The following is a 13,245-nucleotide window of genomic DNA, read 5'->3' as shown; positions in this document are numbered from 1 at the left end:
CAAGCGTTGAACACACTGTGAATTCACCTAGAGCATAACTCCGTATTCAAAGCACAATCCATAGAGTTTTGTTTAAAGATTTATTGTGAATTTTCTGTCATAAATTGTACCAAATCCATCAGATCTGCCAACAAACATTTGCTATATGTTTATAGTCTATTTTTACTGCCTGCATTAAACTGTAAATATCTATCAAAAGAACTTTTCTGTATAATTTCCCTCTGTCTTTCTACCTCAGACATGAGTCATATCTTGCCAAAGCAGGCCTGCCAGATACCGAAGACCAAAGCATGATGGGTAGATTTATGCGGGTCGAGAGACAGGTTTGGCAGAATTTTTATCCACTTGTTGTGAGGCATTATAAACGTTGATTGGCTGTAACACAACCTTCTTGTTACTACGATCACAGGTGGAAGACATGGAGAAGAAACTAGATTTCCTGGTCGATATGCATATGCAACATGACCTTACAGGCCCCGCCCACATGACCATGGAAGGCTGCGACCCCACTCTGACTGTCAGTGTTGCGGGAGACCGTGTGTACTGCAGCTACGGCCCATCACTACACATCACACCATATTACACACACTCGCACTCGAACACACAACCCCAGAGACCTACCGTCCTGCCTATTAGCCCACTGCCAAGCCACTCCCCGTCCTCCAACGTCAGCCAATCAGGAGGCCGAAGGGTGGGCACTCCGCTGTCCCTGCTGTCGGTCACTCATGAGGAGTTGGAACGTTCACCCAGCGGGTTCAGCATCTCTGCGGAGAAAGAGGAGGTCATGGGCAGGCCCTGTGGGTTACCGGCGGGGTCGAGCTGGGGTCACGAGCGCCAATATTTGGCCGAGGGAGAAACGGATACGGACACTGACCCTTTTACCCCCAGCGGAACTGTTCCGCTCTCGTCCACCGGAGACGGGTTCCACTCCGATGGAGCGTGGGGAACCCCACCTTAAAGACACATACACGCACAAACACGGCCACACACGCTCTTTATAAAGACTTTGTACAGCGAACCCCGACACGTAATTTTCAAACGCGAGGACGTACTACTAATCGTATCTAAATATGTATCCACTTCACGCTTTACCCCTGCAAAGCAAAGAGCACTGCATGGAATGCATGCGTTTTATCTCTAGTAGATGCTGCCCTCGGCAGACCGAGACGTGTGATTATATTTGACTGGAACTTTTAGAGAGGAGAAAAAACAACAGATGCTATGCCATTTTTGTAAACATTTATTTTTCTATTTACACATGTTTTCATATGCATGGAATGCATGACATCCACAGAGCAGCTAAATGTAATGACGTCTACTCTGGTTTGCACTTGCTTTCATTTCTAAAACTTCAGTTCGAGGAGAAACCTCACAAGCTTCTTTTTCTGCACCTCTGGGCTTGTTTTTGCTTTCTTTCTAAAGTTGAGATTCCAAAAACCTTTTTACAGGCACGCAGCTCACGCCCCGGTCGGTGTGAACTGCAAGAGCACACTCACATTTTTGCTGAATTAAGATGTTATGTCAAGTCACCACTAGCAATTTAAGGACCAAAAATCTAAGCCGATATTCCACTCGTCCTCAGTTAGGAACTCCTCAAGGAAAACAGTGTTAGGCCTTAATCCAACCGATAAGCACATCATTTCTGTGAGTGGCACATAAAACTGCCTGCTTGAAGAGTATTGCCACAGCATCATGGGACCTATGTTCCCATGGTAACCACAGCTTATCAAAAGCCACCCTACATTTAAAACATGTGTAGTTGCTTACACTGCAAAAAAATATATTTTCTATTTTTATTTAGATTTCCAGTACAAATATCTAACGGATATTATATCAAAATACACTTACTTGACAATTCAAATGACATGCAGTAAGATAGAGGTTCTTTTTATTAAATTAAGTGAATTTATGCTTCAAACATGAAAATATCTGCCATTGGTGTAAAAAAGGAAACTTGACTTAAAAAAGACTCCCTTAAAATAATGAAAGAATATCTGCCAAAAATTAAACTTGGATTAAGCAGAAAACAAAGAAGTTAAACTTTCCATTCCATTTTCTACCACTTATCCGAACTACCTCGGGTCACGGTGAGCCTGCGCCTATAGAAGTTAAACTTAATTCAGGTTTATACACCATTGGTATATATTTTTTCTTATTTTAAGCCAAACAAAATCACTTATTTTTTTAAGTAATTTAAAAAAAAAAATCTAGTAAATGTATCTTGATTTAATCATTTGAACTGGCGAACAAGACAAAAATATTAAGAAGGAATGTTTTACAACGTAGATTTTATAATCTTAACTCTCAAATCACACTTTAAAATAAATAATTGCTTCAAAACAATTAATTAGGTCTTCCATGAGGTTTCATGTTCAACAGATCCTTTAGAGCAGATCTGCATATATTTCAATTCAAATGTGAGTGTTTCATCCTGTACGTGAAATCTAGTGTGTAAAGTAAGCCCTTATCTTCTTATGAGTTCATTTCTAAAGCTCTCCCTTTAATGTTTTCTTCCAACAATCAACAATGCCTAAATTCATTCAGTTCTCTGCTCTAAAAACATATGCTGTGTTGCATTGAGTATAGATCAACTGAGGAATCAGAGGACCAAACAGACAATCTTGTCTGTGTCAAGTAGTGTTACGTAATTGTTAAACCGGTTGTGTAGATCCATTCAATGTCACATCACTGTCAGTTTCTCATCTCACTCACCTGAAGAAGTAATTCCTGACTCCTGGGATTTCACTCACATCAAAAAAAATCTGTAAGAAATACATTTTTGGAATCAAAAGATATAAGAAGAACGGAAGCTATAATATCAAATTGTACGACTATTCTTAGTCCTAGTTACATTTATCTAGCATTTATTTAATAGACAGTTCTGGCTATAGATTTAAGAACAGTCTAAACCCTGGTGTACATTTTCTCTTAGACTAACACTGATGTCTATCATAATCTCAGTCCAACAAAACTGCCTATACCTCAGGCCACACACAATTTCCCAGAAACTGCTATCTTAAACTGATAACTGCTGTCTGATTTCCCTCATGACTAATGGCCGATGATCTCAGACCACTGAGACACACTGCTACACTGCTGTTTATTGTTTGTGCCTTGGTCTTTAAAAGCAGCAGTCGCTCTCAACCGCTCACATCTTCTCGTTCTCTTTAGCATTAGTCCAAACTGCCATTACTTTGCTTTTTAGGCCATCCATAATCGTTTCACTCTTAGTGGTATAAACCTTGCTTTCGTTCCTTTTACTAGGACTGATTTTCCTTTTTGAGACCCAACAAATAATGTTTTGTTTCTTCTTGGTTTCAGAAGAAACGATTTCACACTAGTGGCCTTCTAAGCTCTTATATTCATTCCAGTTTTTTAATAATAATCTTTATTTACATTCTGGCTGAGGCCAGTTTTAAGAGTTTCATTTGATGAATTAATATGCAAATGTTATGACTAACTTGATTTGTTTTGTTAAATCTTCAAATTGCACCAGTTAGTAATAAAGATATGTTCAGAAAAGAATCAGGATTTGTTCTGGTTTCATTATATATAAACACTAGGAGTGTCAAATGATTAAATGCGTTTAATCGCATCCAGAAGACATTTTTGTGTTTACATAATATATGTCTGTGTAATGTGAATATTCATTTTGTGTCTAAAAAATACACTTACATGTTTATATTTAGGAAATATTTAGATAAATAAATTGTTATTCTTTTTATATTTTTGTAATTATATGCACGTACAGTATGTATTAAAAATACAAAATGAATATGCAGTACACAGATAGATTATTATGTAAACGCAAACTTTTATTTTGGATGTGATTAATCACAATTTATCGTTTAACAGCCCTCCTCAACGTGGTCATGCATGAAAACACCTCGGATCATCCGCTGGTCACCAAATAGCCTACACTGCGTTCAGAGTTCAGTGGTGTTATGCTAACCAAGTACAGATGAAAATTTCAGGCAGAACACAAGTAAAGGGGTTGTTGCGGGAATGGCCCATTGCCTAGTTCTTGGTTGCCACGACAACAGGGTTTTTCAGGCCTTGTGTGGTCCCAGAATCCATACCCTGCCAACAGAACAGAGTGCATTAGAGGCAAAGATTCATGAAAGCATACACAACATGACATTTATATTACGAGTTACAAGTATGCACAAGTGACAATTTTGTCACTTTATTTATATTGGTGATGAGCAAATGCAATAAAAAATGATTTTTTGCGCGGCGAGATAAAAATAGGCTACATTGAGTGGCGCTGACATTTAAATGGAAATGTGGAGATGGTACGCTTGTATGTATGTTAAAATGTTCAGTGTGTGTGAAAGTGGAGGCAGAAAGGAGAAAGACTAGCCACATTTGTGTGTATGATTGTGTGTGTTACGCTTCACAAGAGGGTGAGAATCTATATCTGTGAGAGTTTCTTTGTGTGTGATTGTGTGAGAAAGACTCTACATCTGTGTATGTGTGTGTGTGCGCATGAGCTTGACTCAGAGTAAGGCCTCTGTCTTGCCAGCTGATCTCAGGTGACACACTAGAGGGCTATTACAGTTTGTTAGCCTCTCTAGGGACCATGATGCTCTGCTAACTGTGTGTGAGTGTGTGAGACAGCGGTCAGTGAGCAGTCGGCTGTCTGTGTCTTGGAGTGTCCGTGGGTCTCATCTGCAGGTGAGTGGGGTTTTTAATTGTTTGATTCACACTCGCTTTGCATATACACCACCATAATTATCATTATAACATATTAATTGAATAATGACATTTTTATAATAAGGATTTTTATTCTGACATTAATATACCTTTAAATAAAGGGTCATTTTATTTGTTTAGTATTTTGCTTTTGTTGTGTATCTTGCTTATTTTTCCTTGCTTAGTGCAATTGTGATTTTGATGTAAAGATATGATTCACTCTGTGCTTGATTTATCAGATTTAATCTTAATTTATTTGCTTAATTTGTTTTGAATTTTTGTAACCGTTTAATAACAGTTATTCTTTATTAGTTTCCCTAGTTCAGAGGTAAACATTTAAATGCATCTAAATAAACAAAAATAAGGTATTATTACAGCATTCAAAACAACTTCACACAAAGCGTAAATTAAATGCTTACAGATACCGAAAGATTTAACAATAAGAGTTTACTGTATTTTTGTCGGTCCATTCACTCTTTTATGTTGGAATTTACGCAGACATTATTATATAGACAAAATTAACTCTTGTGTCATCAAGGTATTATAAAAAAGCTTGTTTTTTGCTCTGTATGTAATTCACGGCACTATATTGCTCAGAGAACGTCTCTCCCTGGGATACAGTAGATAAAGCTTTTTAATTGTTTATGGGGTAATTACCTTAATTCTATTATTTGATAATTATCTGACTCCTTGTTCTCCCTGATGTTTTTGAATGATTTAAACGGTCATTCTTACCAAAGACTGCTGTTAAAAGCATTTTTGTAGCTGCAGTTCTCCAGAGGACTGAGCAAAGTCTTTCAACATTAATGATATTTGGTTAGCGGTACAAGACTAATTTTAACTTCTGATGTGTGAAAAGTGCTGGAGCAGGACAGAGTTTATTCTGACCGAGCTATTTTTGTGGAAATTTATTAGAAATGTTGAAATCTCAAAACACTTTTACACAGAAAACATTGCTTCAGAAGTGTAAACGCTTTTATACTAATTTATTAATACATGTATTCATTAAATGCCCATTATTTTAATCAAATCAAATGCGAAGACTGAGTTTAAGATTTAACCCTATTTTGTTCTCCATGAGGTTGTTGCTTTCAGAAGACTGTGGAGCTTTGTTTGGTAGGGAATGATGGACGTTTTTGTTTTGCAGAGATGGCTAAACTCAAACCCTGGATCAGCATCAGATTTTGTGTTGGCATAGTAACTCTGTTCTTTATTTATGTACAAGGTTAGTAACCTTGGACCAGATATCTTCATGGTCTCCTGATATTTACAGAGACTCTACAAACCACGACTACAGAAAAATTATTCATCAATAGGAATAAATGAAAAACGGTTGTATTTATGCTAGTCATATGATCGAATGATGTCTAATTCCAGTTTCCAGACAAAACAAGCTGAAACACACAGAAAAACGTGAGCTGCTGACTTCTACAGGTAACCAATCAAAAAACATTTCATGAAGGAAAAACACCAATCAGAGTGCGATGATGTTCAGATGGTCACATCAGAAGGACACACAGAGGCTGAAACGTTTCTCTAATCTTTACGTAGAGATTCCAGCTGAACACATTGACCCTACTTCCATAGATCTTACTGCACTAGTCAACACACTCATCAATGCTTCACAACCAGGTGATATTACACTGTATATACCGTACACACATGAACTGCAAACACTTATTTTAATGACATTTTTATGATTTTATGATTATTTTTATTTTTTAATATCTAAATAATTTTGTATAGATTTAGATACACTCTTACACCATATCCAAACCTCATACTTGCCCGATTATGCATAGCATTTTTATACCCTTGTTTGTGGGTGGACCCACAGCATTAAAACAGCTCTAAAGTTTAAGTAAACATACTTTACATATATTTACTTTAGCCCAAATGTAGGCAACGCAAACAGCATAATGTGTTAATATTTTTCATTTACTGTACCACATTTTACTAGTCTTTTTTGTACAAAATTTTAATAAATAAAAATATATAATATGGGTAAAAAGCACATTACTCTTGAATAAATATAAATGTCTGATGTTAAAAACAAGTAATTACTATTTTTTAGTAAATATTGAAAACAGACAACTGACCCGAACACCACACAGGGGTTAACAAAATACAATTTATATTTTTGATCTTTTGAAGCACTTTTTGAATTAATTAAATAAACCAGTAAGTGTGTGAAAAGTGTTTTAAGAGCATAAGGCCGCAAGAGCCCATCTAAAGAATCCGTAAAAATATACCTTATAGATATGAAGGAATTTTCCGTGTTATTTTTTTAAGTTGTCGTACCAGTATTTTACATTTTACATTTTACATTAGCATTTAATAGCATTAATGGAAATGTCCATAAAAAAGGAAAATCTACTGGTTATTTCTGTTAGTACTTTATCCGTTCTTTACAGAATTGTTTTTACAGTGCATGGTAAAAGTGCAGATACAAACACACACATCCACAAATATCTAAATGTGCGTGTGTGTTTTCAGACTCACAGAATCTTTTCTCCATACTGAGTGTGACATCACACAGTTCCCTCTCTCTCCACAAACTCACGCTACTGGTCTACAACAGTAACTACCCTCATTCATTCAGCTAAGTTTGCATATAGTACTGTAACTTATTAACTTAAATATAGTATGGATATTCATTTAGCATGTATTTGTTTGTGTGTGTGTGTGCGTGCGTGTGGCATTGGTATGCAAAGTCTCAAACTTTCAGGACATTGAGACCAGTTTGTTTTCCTCAAAATACTGTTACTGTCTGACAAACAGTACCAATGACCTCACAGGTAAACAAAACCTCCTTTGAGTAAAAGACAAGAACATCACTTGATTCTTGATTCATACATGCATTAAACATTTCTGTGTTTCAGATTTCACAGCTGTTCTCTTTGATGTGTTGGGAAATTCTACTAGTTACCTGCAAGAGTTGTTTAAATCTAACTCCATCCTCTCTGGTAAAGCAGCAACATACAAAACCATGTACTACTATGACCCTAACATATACAGATATACCAGAGTTATTGTGTATGTGTGTTTTAGTCAGTCAGAAGAACAGCTCTGACTGCATCTACATCTGTGTCATGGCTGGAAAGACAGGTGAGTTTATTAAAGACCGTGTATCACAGGCTTTCTGTCAATCTCATATTTATCTTGAGTGCCTATACAGTAGTATAGCACACGTCGTATCTTCGAAGAGTACTTAGTTTAAAAAAAAAACAAGCTGCTAGAGGTGGGACTAGTGGGAAAAGTGGGATGTAACTACAGCACAGGCAAGCAACACATCATTCCTTTGTGTTTTGTACATTATACACCTACCGATTGCCTAGAAAAGACAGACGCGTGACTTAGTTTCACTAACCGTGTGCAATTCATGTCCGACATCTTTTAGCACTTGGACCTTGCATCTATCAGTTTCAAACGATCTCCAAATCCAGCGTCATATCCACCGTTTACATAACATCCATCACTGAAATGCCATAAACAAACAGACAGGAATAGGATCCCTTTGATGTCACAGGTATCCGGCATTAGAAAAAACTTTCCGAAACAAGTTGGAATGCTGGGGGAGTGTATCAAGTACAGAAATACTACGTCATACGTCGAACTCGTTTTTAAAAAGTTGACCATGTTAGGCATGAGAAGCCAGCACGTTTAACAGTGTAAAGAAGTTAGAATGCATCACATAGCATGATAGCTCCACTTTAAAAATAAAATGCATAATTTTTGTCTGTGGCAAAATATTGATAATGTCTGCATTAAATGCACTGTAAGACTTTTTGGATAAATCTGACAAATGCATTGTATATTTTAAGAAGTTAAGAAATTTGTGTTTTAGACAGTGATCTCTCTCAGCTGTGGGACTTGGACTCAGTCACACCTCTGTTTAACCAAACCATCACAGAAGATAGATCCAGAGGTACACACAACGCAAACAAATCTTAATTTGACATACTTCTTATAAATCTTATATTATGGTCGAAACAGGCTGGTCTAATTTCCTTATTCCCGGTAACTCTAGCTAATATCACATTTCCACTGGTCCCTTTTGGTAAGTAAATTTAGACGTTGTGTGCCATTAATGTCTATTGTCTCCTTAAATTGAGCACTGTAGGTGTTTATTGTTCTTTAATGTATACAACTGAGTCTGACTAAGCGAACCTTACACTCCAACACTAGTGTGGCACGACCTTCCAAACAACAGTGAACTGGTCCTATGGCATAAACCCAGTACAGATTCTCATTCGACCATTGGTAAGGGTATATGTATAATTTAGGTGTGTTGAAGCAGACAGTGTTAGTAATAATAGTTATGTATGTATACAATTTATTGCATATTTGTAACTAAATAGTATCTAACAAGACTTAACAATGACTTTATTTTACAGTATATTTTATTATGTAATGCAAATTACATGTAATACATAATATAAGTGTTCTTATAGTGACAGATACTCAAAAAAGTGATGTTCTGCTCTTTCCACAGTAACAACCAGCAATACAGAATCAAAAACAACCGTGCCACACACTAGGGCTATGGCATCATCATCTTCTACTGCACCCAGTGTAGCTCCATCAACCACGGCAACTGCTGATATTGTGCCAACCACTCCAACTGTTTCTATGCCAACATCTTCTTTAATGACAACCACACTTACTAGTGATCTCACAACAAACCTGGCAACTACTGTCGTGACCCAGACCAAAGCTGACACCATAGCCACACTGCCTAAAACATTGCCTGTGCAAATCCTACAACCTGTTGTTACCACGGTAACAACACCCACCGTCGTTCCCATGGCGACAGCATCCCATACTGTACCTCTGCCAAGTCAAAGAAGAACAACACCGACGAGCAACCTGCAAGTGTCTTACACAGAAAAGCCAGGCAAGGCACAGAACACATGATGGAATCTAGATGTTTGACCTCTTGTTCGGACAAAGTAGTCATGTCGGCACGGCGGAAACCTGGCAGGTTCATTTAATTGTTGCCATGACAATGATTCGATTTGAATGGAGCCACTGATAGTAGCCATAGTAACCGGCCTTTATATTCCCAAGAGATTGTTTTGATTGGCTGGGTCAGGTAGGGTTAAAAGCACATTAAAAATCCATATACACACTTAATCCTGCCGCGCTCACTCAACACACAGGGCCTTATTGTATTTGAGCGTGCTATGTATCATAGACATCAAGTGGCTTACCTGCTGTTTGTGTTAGAGATGTTCGTGTCAACAGCTCTCATGTCATACAGGTGCCCTCACTGAGAGAGCGAGAAATGAGAAAGAATGAGAGTCCTCAACGACCCCTTTAGCGGACGTATTTGTCAATATGTGACGACCACCAGAGGGCACCATAAGCTAGTGACTAGTGGGGCTCTATGTTGAACTACCATGTGCCGTTCTTGTCCTACTTGTCCAAAAGCATGACCGCCAGAGTAAAAATGAGTAGATGAAAACATGTGAGCATTTGTCTTGCTGAAAAAGGGTGGAAACAGGTAAGTTGATTTGCTGGTGTAAGTTGGTTCAGGCAAGCCTGAAACCATCCAAAAGGTCAGTCTGACAAGGGTAGCTAAGACCACCAAACTTTGCTTGTTTAAGCTACTTTTCAACAGGGTAAAACACATGTTTACCCTAATTTACTTTGCTAAACTTAATTTTGCATCCTTGAAGACAAATAACAGGAGATGAGTTCAACCTCTAGCTTTTCCATAGCAGGCTATCTATACAAAGTAACCAAACAATTTGGAATATATGAGTCATTTGCCCGAACCAAACAATTCGGCATATGAGTCACTTGCCCAAACGATATTCCCTGCGTTCCAACTGAGATATATTGCCCTCCGTGACAACAATCATGGCAGCCATACTGAAGGGTCGTTCGAACCCGAAGTACTCCAGAATGAAGGATTTGGAAGGGTACAACTGATGGACACTTCGGGCTCCCATGATTCTTTGTGCAGATTCTTTGTGTGGTGACGCTGCCTCCTTCTGGACGCGGGATGATGACGCAGAAGGGCACTTCAAGAAACAGTTGTTTGGTCCCCTACTCCTTTTAACCCTTCAAAGCTCTCAATCCGGAGGGTAAACCATTCGAAGGGTTTAGGGCATAGGGATTAGCAGGGACAAACAAACCCTTAGTTTCATTTCGAAGGGCTGACGCAAAGAATCAGCGCATAGAATCATGGAAGTCCGAAGTGACCATCAGTTGCACCCTTCCAAATCCTTCATTCTGAAGGGCCCTTTGAAGTGGCCAGTTATGAGCACTTTGGTTAGGAAAGATCCCCTTAGTATGGTGGCCGTGATTGTTGTCACTCCGAAGGGCCGTTTGAAGTGACAACAAAAACGTGTTACAATTTTAAATGAAACCACTTTACTAAATAAAAGATAGCTACTGAGAAATGTATTAAAACTAACCATTTGCATCCCAAAAACATGGTATCAGCAAGATAATATAATTTCAAGATAAATAAATAAAGCACTATTAAGGATTCAATTTCCAGACTTATTATAGTTAAAAAATTGTTTGCAATCATTTTTATTACAAAATGATCTCATTTAAATTTCTTCTTTATTGTAGATTTCTTTATTGTAGCTTGTTGTTTAGATTGTTATTTCTGATTCTTTTTGCCTGATGTCAGTATTGGCTTTGACAGGATGCCCATGGAGAAAAGAGTTCATTGATAAAGAAGGTGAGAATGCGGTCCTGACAGAGACCTACAAGGAGGAGCTGAGCTGGGCCACGGTGACCATCAGCTCAGTGAAGCTTCAGCCTTGTGTGTTTGAGCTGTGCAAGTTTTACTCTCAGTGTGTGTGCAGAGGATACAGCCATAGAGCCACGGCATCTCAGAGGTAGGCTACAGTAATACAGTTATATGACGGAGATTTACTATGAGTAGTCTATAATGAACATGCTTTCATAAAATGTATAGGTACTGTGTGGACAGCCATCGCTGGTATGAGAAACACACAGCAGAAGTCTGCAGTCGTGTGAGGAGAGTCACTTTTTCTAAAAGTATGTTACACAACCTCAAATATACTGCTGCTGTATATCCAGCCTAACTGGCACATAAACACAGCACACTGTAACAAAAATCTAATCCAATCAATCCTGCACCATTTTCAAGTTTATTTTATCAAGTTGTTATCATTATCAACTAAATTTGATTATTTAAAGCAGTCATTGACTTAATATGCATGTCGATGAAACATTGACAAGTGACCTTGATGAGAACATGATTAAGATCCATTTTTATCATTCTCTTTCACACACACAGGCCAATGGCAACCTCATAAAAAAAGTGTGTCTGTGTGTGTTGCTACTTGCTACCTGTTTCCAAAGCCGGTATTCATTAAAGTGTGTGTGAGTGTGCGTGTGTGATCTTCTAAAAACAACACACTCTTCCCACAGGACTAATGATGTTTAAGGTCTGCCATGATGATGGTGAGGTGTGCCTGTATATGTAACACGACATCTATTTAGACACAGACAGAATGAGATAAAAAGAGTGCAGACAGACATTCATGGCATTCCTGCTTTGAATCTAAAGTATAAGACGTACGAGGAACGAAACAGAGCATGGTGGATAGGTTTCTACCTAGTGTTTAGTCTGAGCGTTTTAACATCCGTCATGAGAAATTCACACTGTGGCCTGATAAAGTGCAAAAGCTTTATTGGGAAGTAATTCTTAATCAAATCACCGAAATATTTACAGAATTGGATAATCAAGATAAATATTATTTTTCTACATAAGTTTGATTCTGGCAATTTATTGACTATTTAGAAAAGTTACACCCAGAATGAAGCAAGGCCTGAATTTACGTTAGTTGGTTGATATTTAGATCCAAGAAAGAGTTTTTCTATGCTGATGATTGCACAATTGTTGAATAGAATAATTGAAAAATAGAATAGAAGAACTTTATTGTCATTGCACAAACACAACAAAATTGTCAGCCTCTGTCTGTGCTTTAAAAATAACTGAATTCTCATACACAACAGGGGAAAAATGGATCATATATATTTTTTATCAATTATTTTATCCCTGTTGGAAAACCCAGCATATGTTGGTTAGGTAGGTTTTGAAATATGGTAGCTGGTTATTTCTGGTTTAAGCTAAGGAACAGCTTAAACCAACACATGACAAGCTAAGGACCAGCAGATGACCAGCTTAAACCAGCACAGACCAGCTACCATGCTTCAAAACCTACCTAACCAGCATATGCTTTTATTTCGACAGGGATTTTATCAATATAAGAATATCAAATATGAGTTTGGAAAACAACAGTATAAAAGTATAAAATTTACAACACCGATATTGATTTCAAAGTGACTTTTTAACCCTTATCTAATAAAGTCTCTCTCTTTCTCAAAAACAGATCTGAAGCAGAAGTGTCTTTCAAGAATGTGTGTGAAGATGTGAGAAGAGAACCGGCAACAGACATCTAAACCATCTAAACTTAATGTGTGAGCGTGTGTGTGTGTGTGTGTGTGTGAGAGAGAGATTTAAATGCATAAAAAATAATGTGTGTAAGTGCCGGAGAA

At 37.6% G+C, this 13,245-nt stretch overlaps 2 protein-coding genes across 4 annotated transcripts in view; both read left to right on the top strand.

Annotated features, from left to right (window-relative positions):
* The window catches only part of kcnq3 (potassium voltage-gated channel, KQT-like subfamily, member 3), a 32,798-nt gene extending 29,282 nt beyond the window's left edge, over nt 1–3,516 (top strand). For all 3 annotated transcript variants that reach the window (XM_056744330.1, XM_056744327.1, XM_056744329.1), the window contains 2 exons: nt 239–323; nt 410–3,516. In XM_056744330.1, the coding sequence (XP_056600308.1) occupies nt 239–323; nt 410–958 (634 nt within the window). In that variant the 3' untranslated portion in view covers nt 959–3,516. The remainder of the gene's footprint in view (nt 1–238; nt 324–409) is intronic.
* Nucleotides 3,517–5,844: 2,328 nt separating this feature from the next.
* On the top strand, nt 5,845–13,198 carry LOC130417186 (HERV-H LTR-associating protein 1). Its single transcript, XM_056742517.1, has 14 exons — nt 5,845–5,920; nt 6,073–6,129; nt 6,247–6,327; nt 7,192–7,275; nt 7,410–7,493; nt 7,578–7,661; nt 7,747–7,803; nt 8,543–8,623; nt 8,726–8,755; nt 8,884–8,958; nt 9,191–9,592; nt 11,360–11,555; nt 11,636–11,718; nt 13,080–13,198. The coding sequence occupies exons 1-14, from the start codon at nt 5,845–5,847 to the stop codon at nt 13,121–13,123; spliced, it is 1,434 nt and encodes a 477-aa protein (XP_056598495.1). The 3' UTR covers nt 13,124–13,198.
* The last annotated feature ends 47 nt before the right edge of the window (nt 13,199–13,245 follow it).

This window comes from Triplophysa dalaica, chromosome 3 (assembly GCF_015846415.1).
Source record: "Triplophysa dalaica isolate WHDGS20190420 chromosome 3, ASM1584641v1, whole genome shotgun sequence".
NCBI lineage: Eukaryota > Metazoa > Chordata > Actinopteri > Cypriniformes > Nemacheilidae > Triplophysa > Triplophysa dalaica.
The sequence above is the reverse complement of the archived record's forward strand: the minus strand, read 5'-3'. Positions and strand labels throughout refer to the sequence as shown.

What these genes read in the sequence shown, in the direction of transcription:
- LOC130417186 (XM_056742517.1), top strand. Translation starts at nt 5,845, where the DNA reads ATGGCTAAACTCAAACCCTGGATCAGCATCAGATTTTGTGTTGGCATA. An exon ending in CACGCTACTGGTCTACAACA is followed by an intron (nt 7,276 to 7,409) that starts GTAACTACCCTC and finishes TGGTATGCAAAG; the next exon opens with TCTCAAACTTTCAGGACATT. An exon ending in CACAGAAGATAGATCCAGAG is followed by an intron (nt 8,624 to 8,725) that starts GTACACACAACG and finishes CGGTAACTCTAG; the next exon opens with CTAATATCACATTTCCACTG.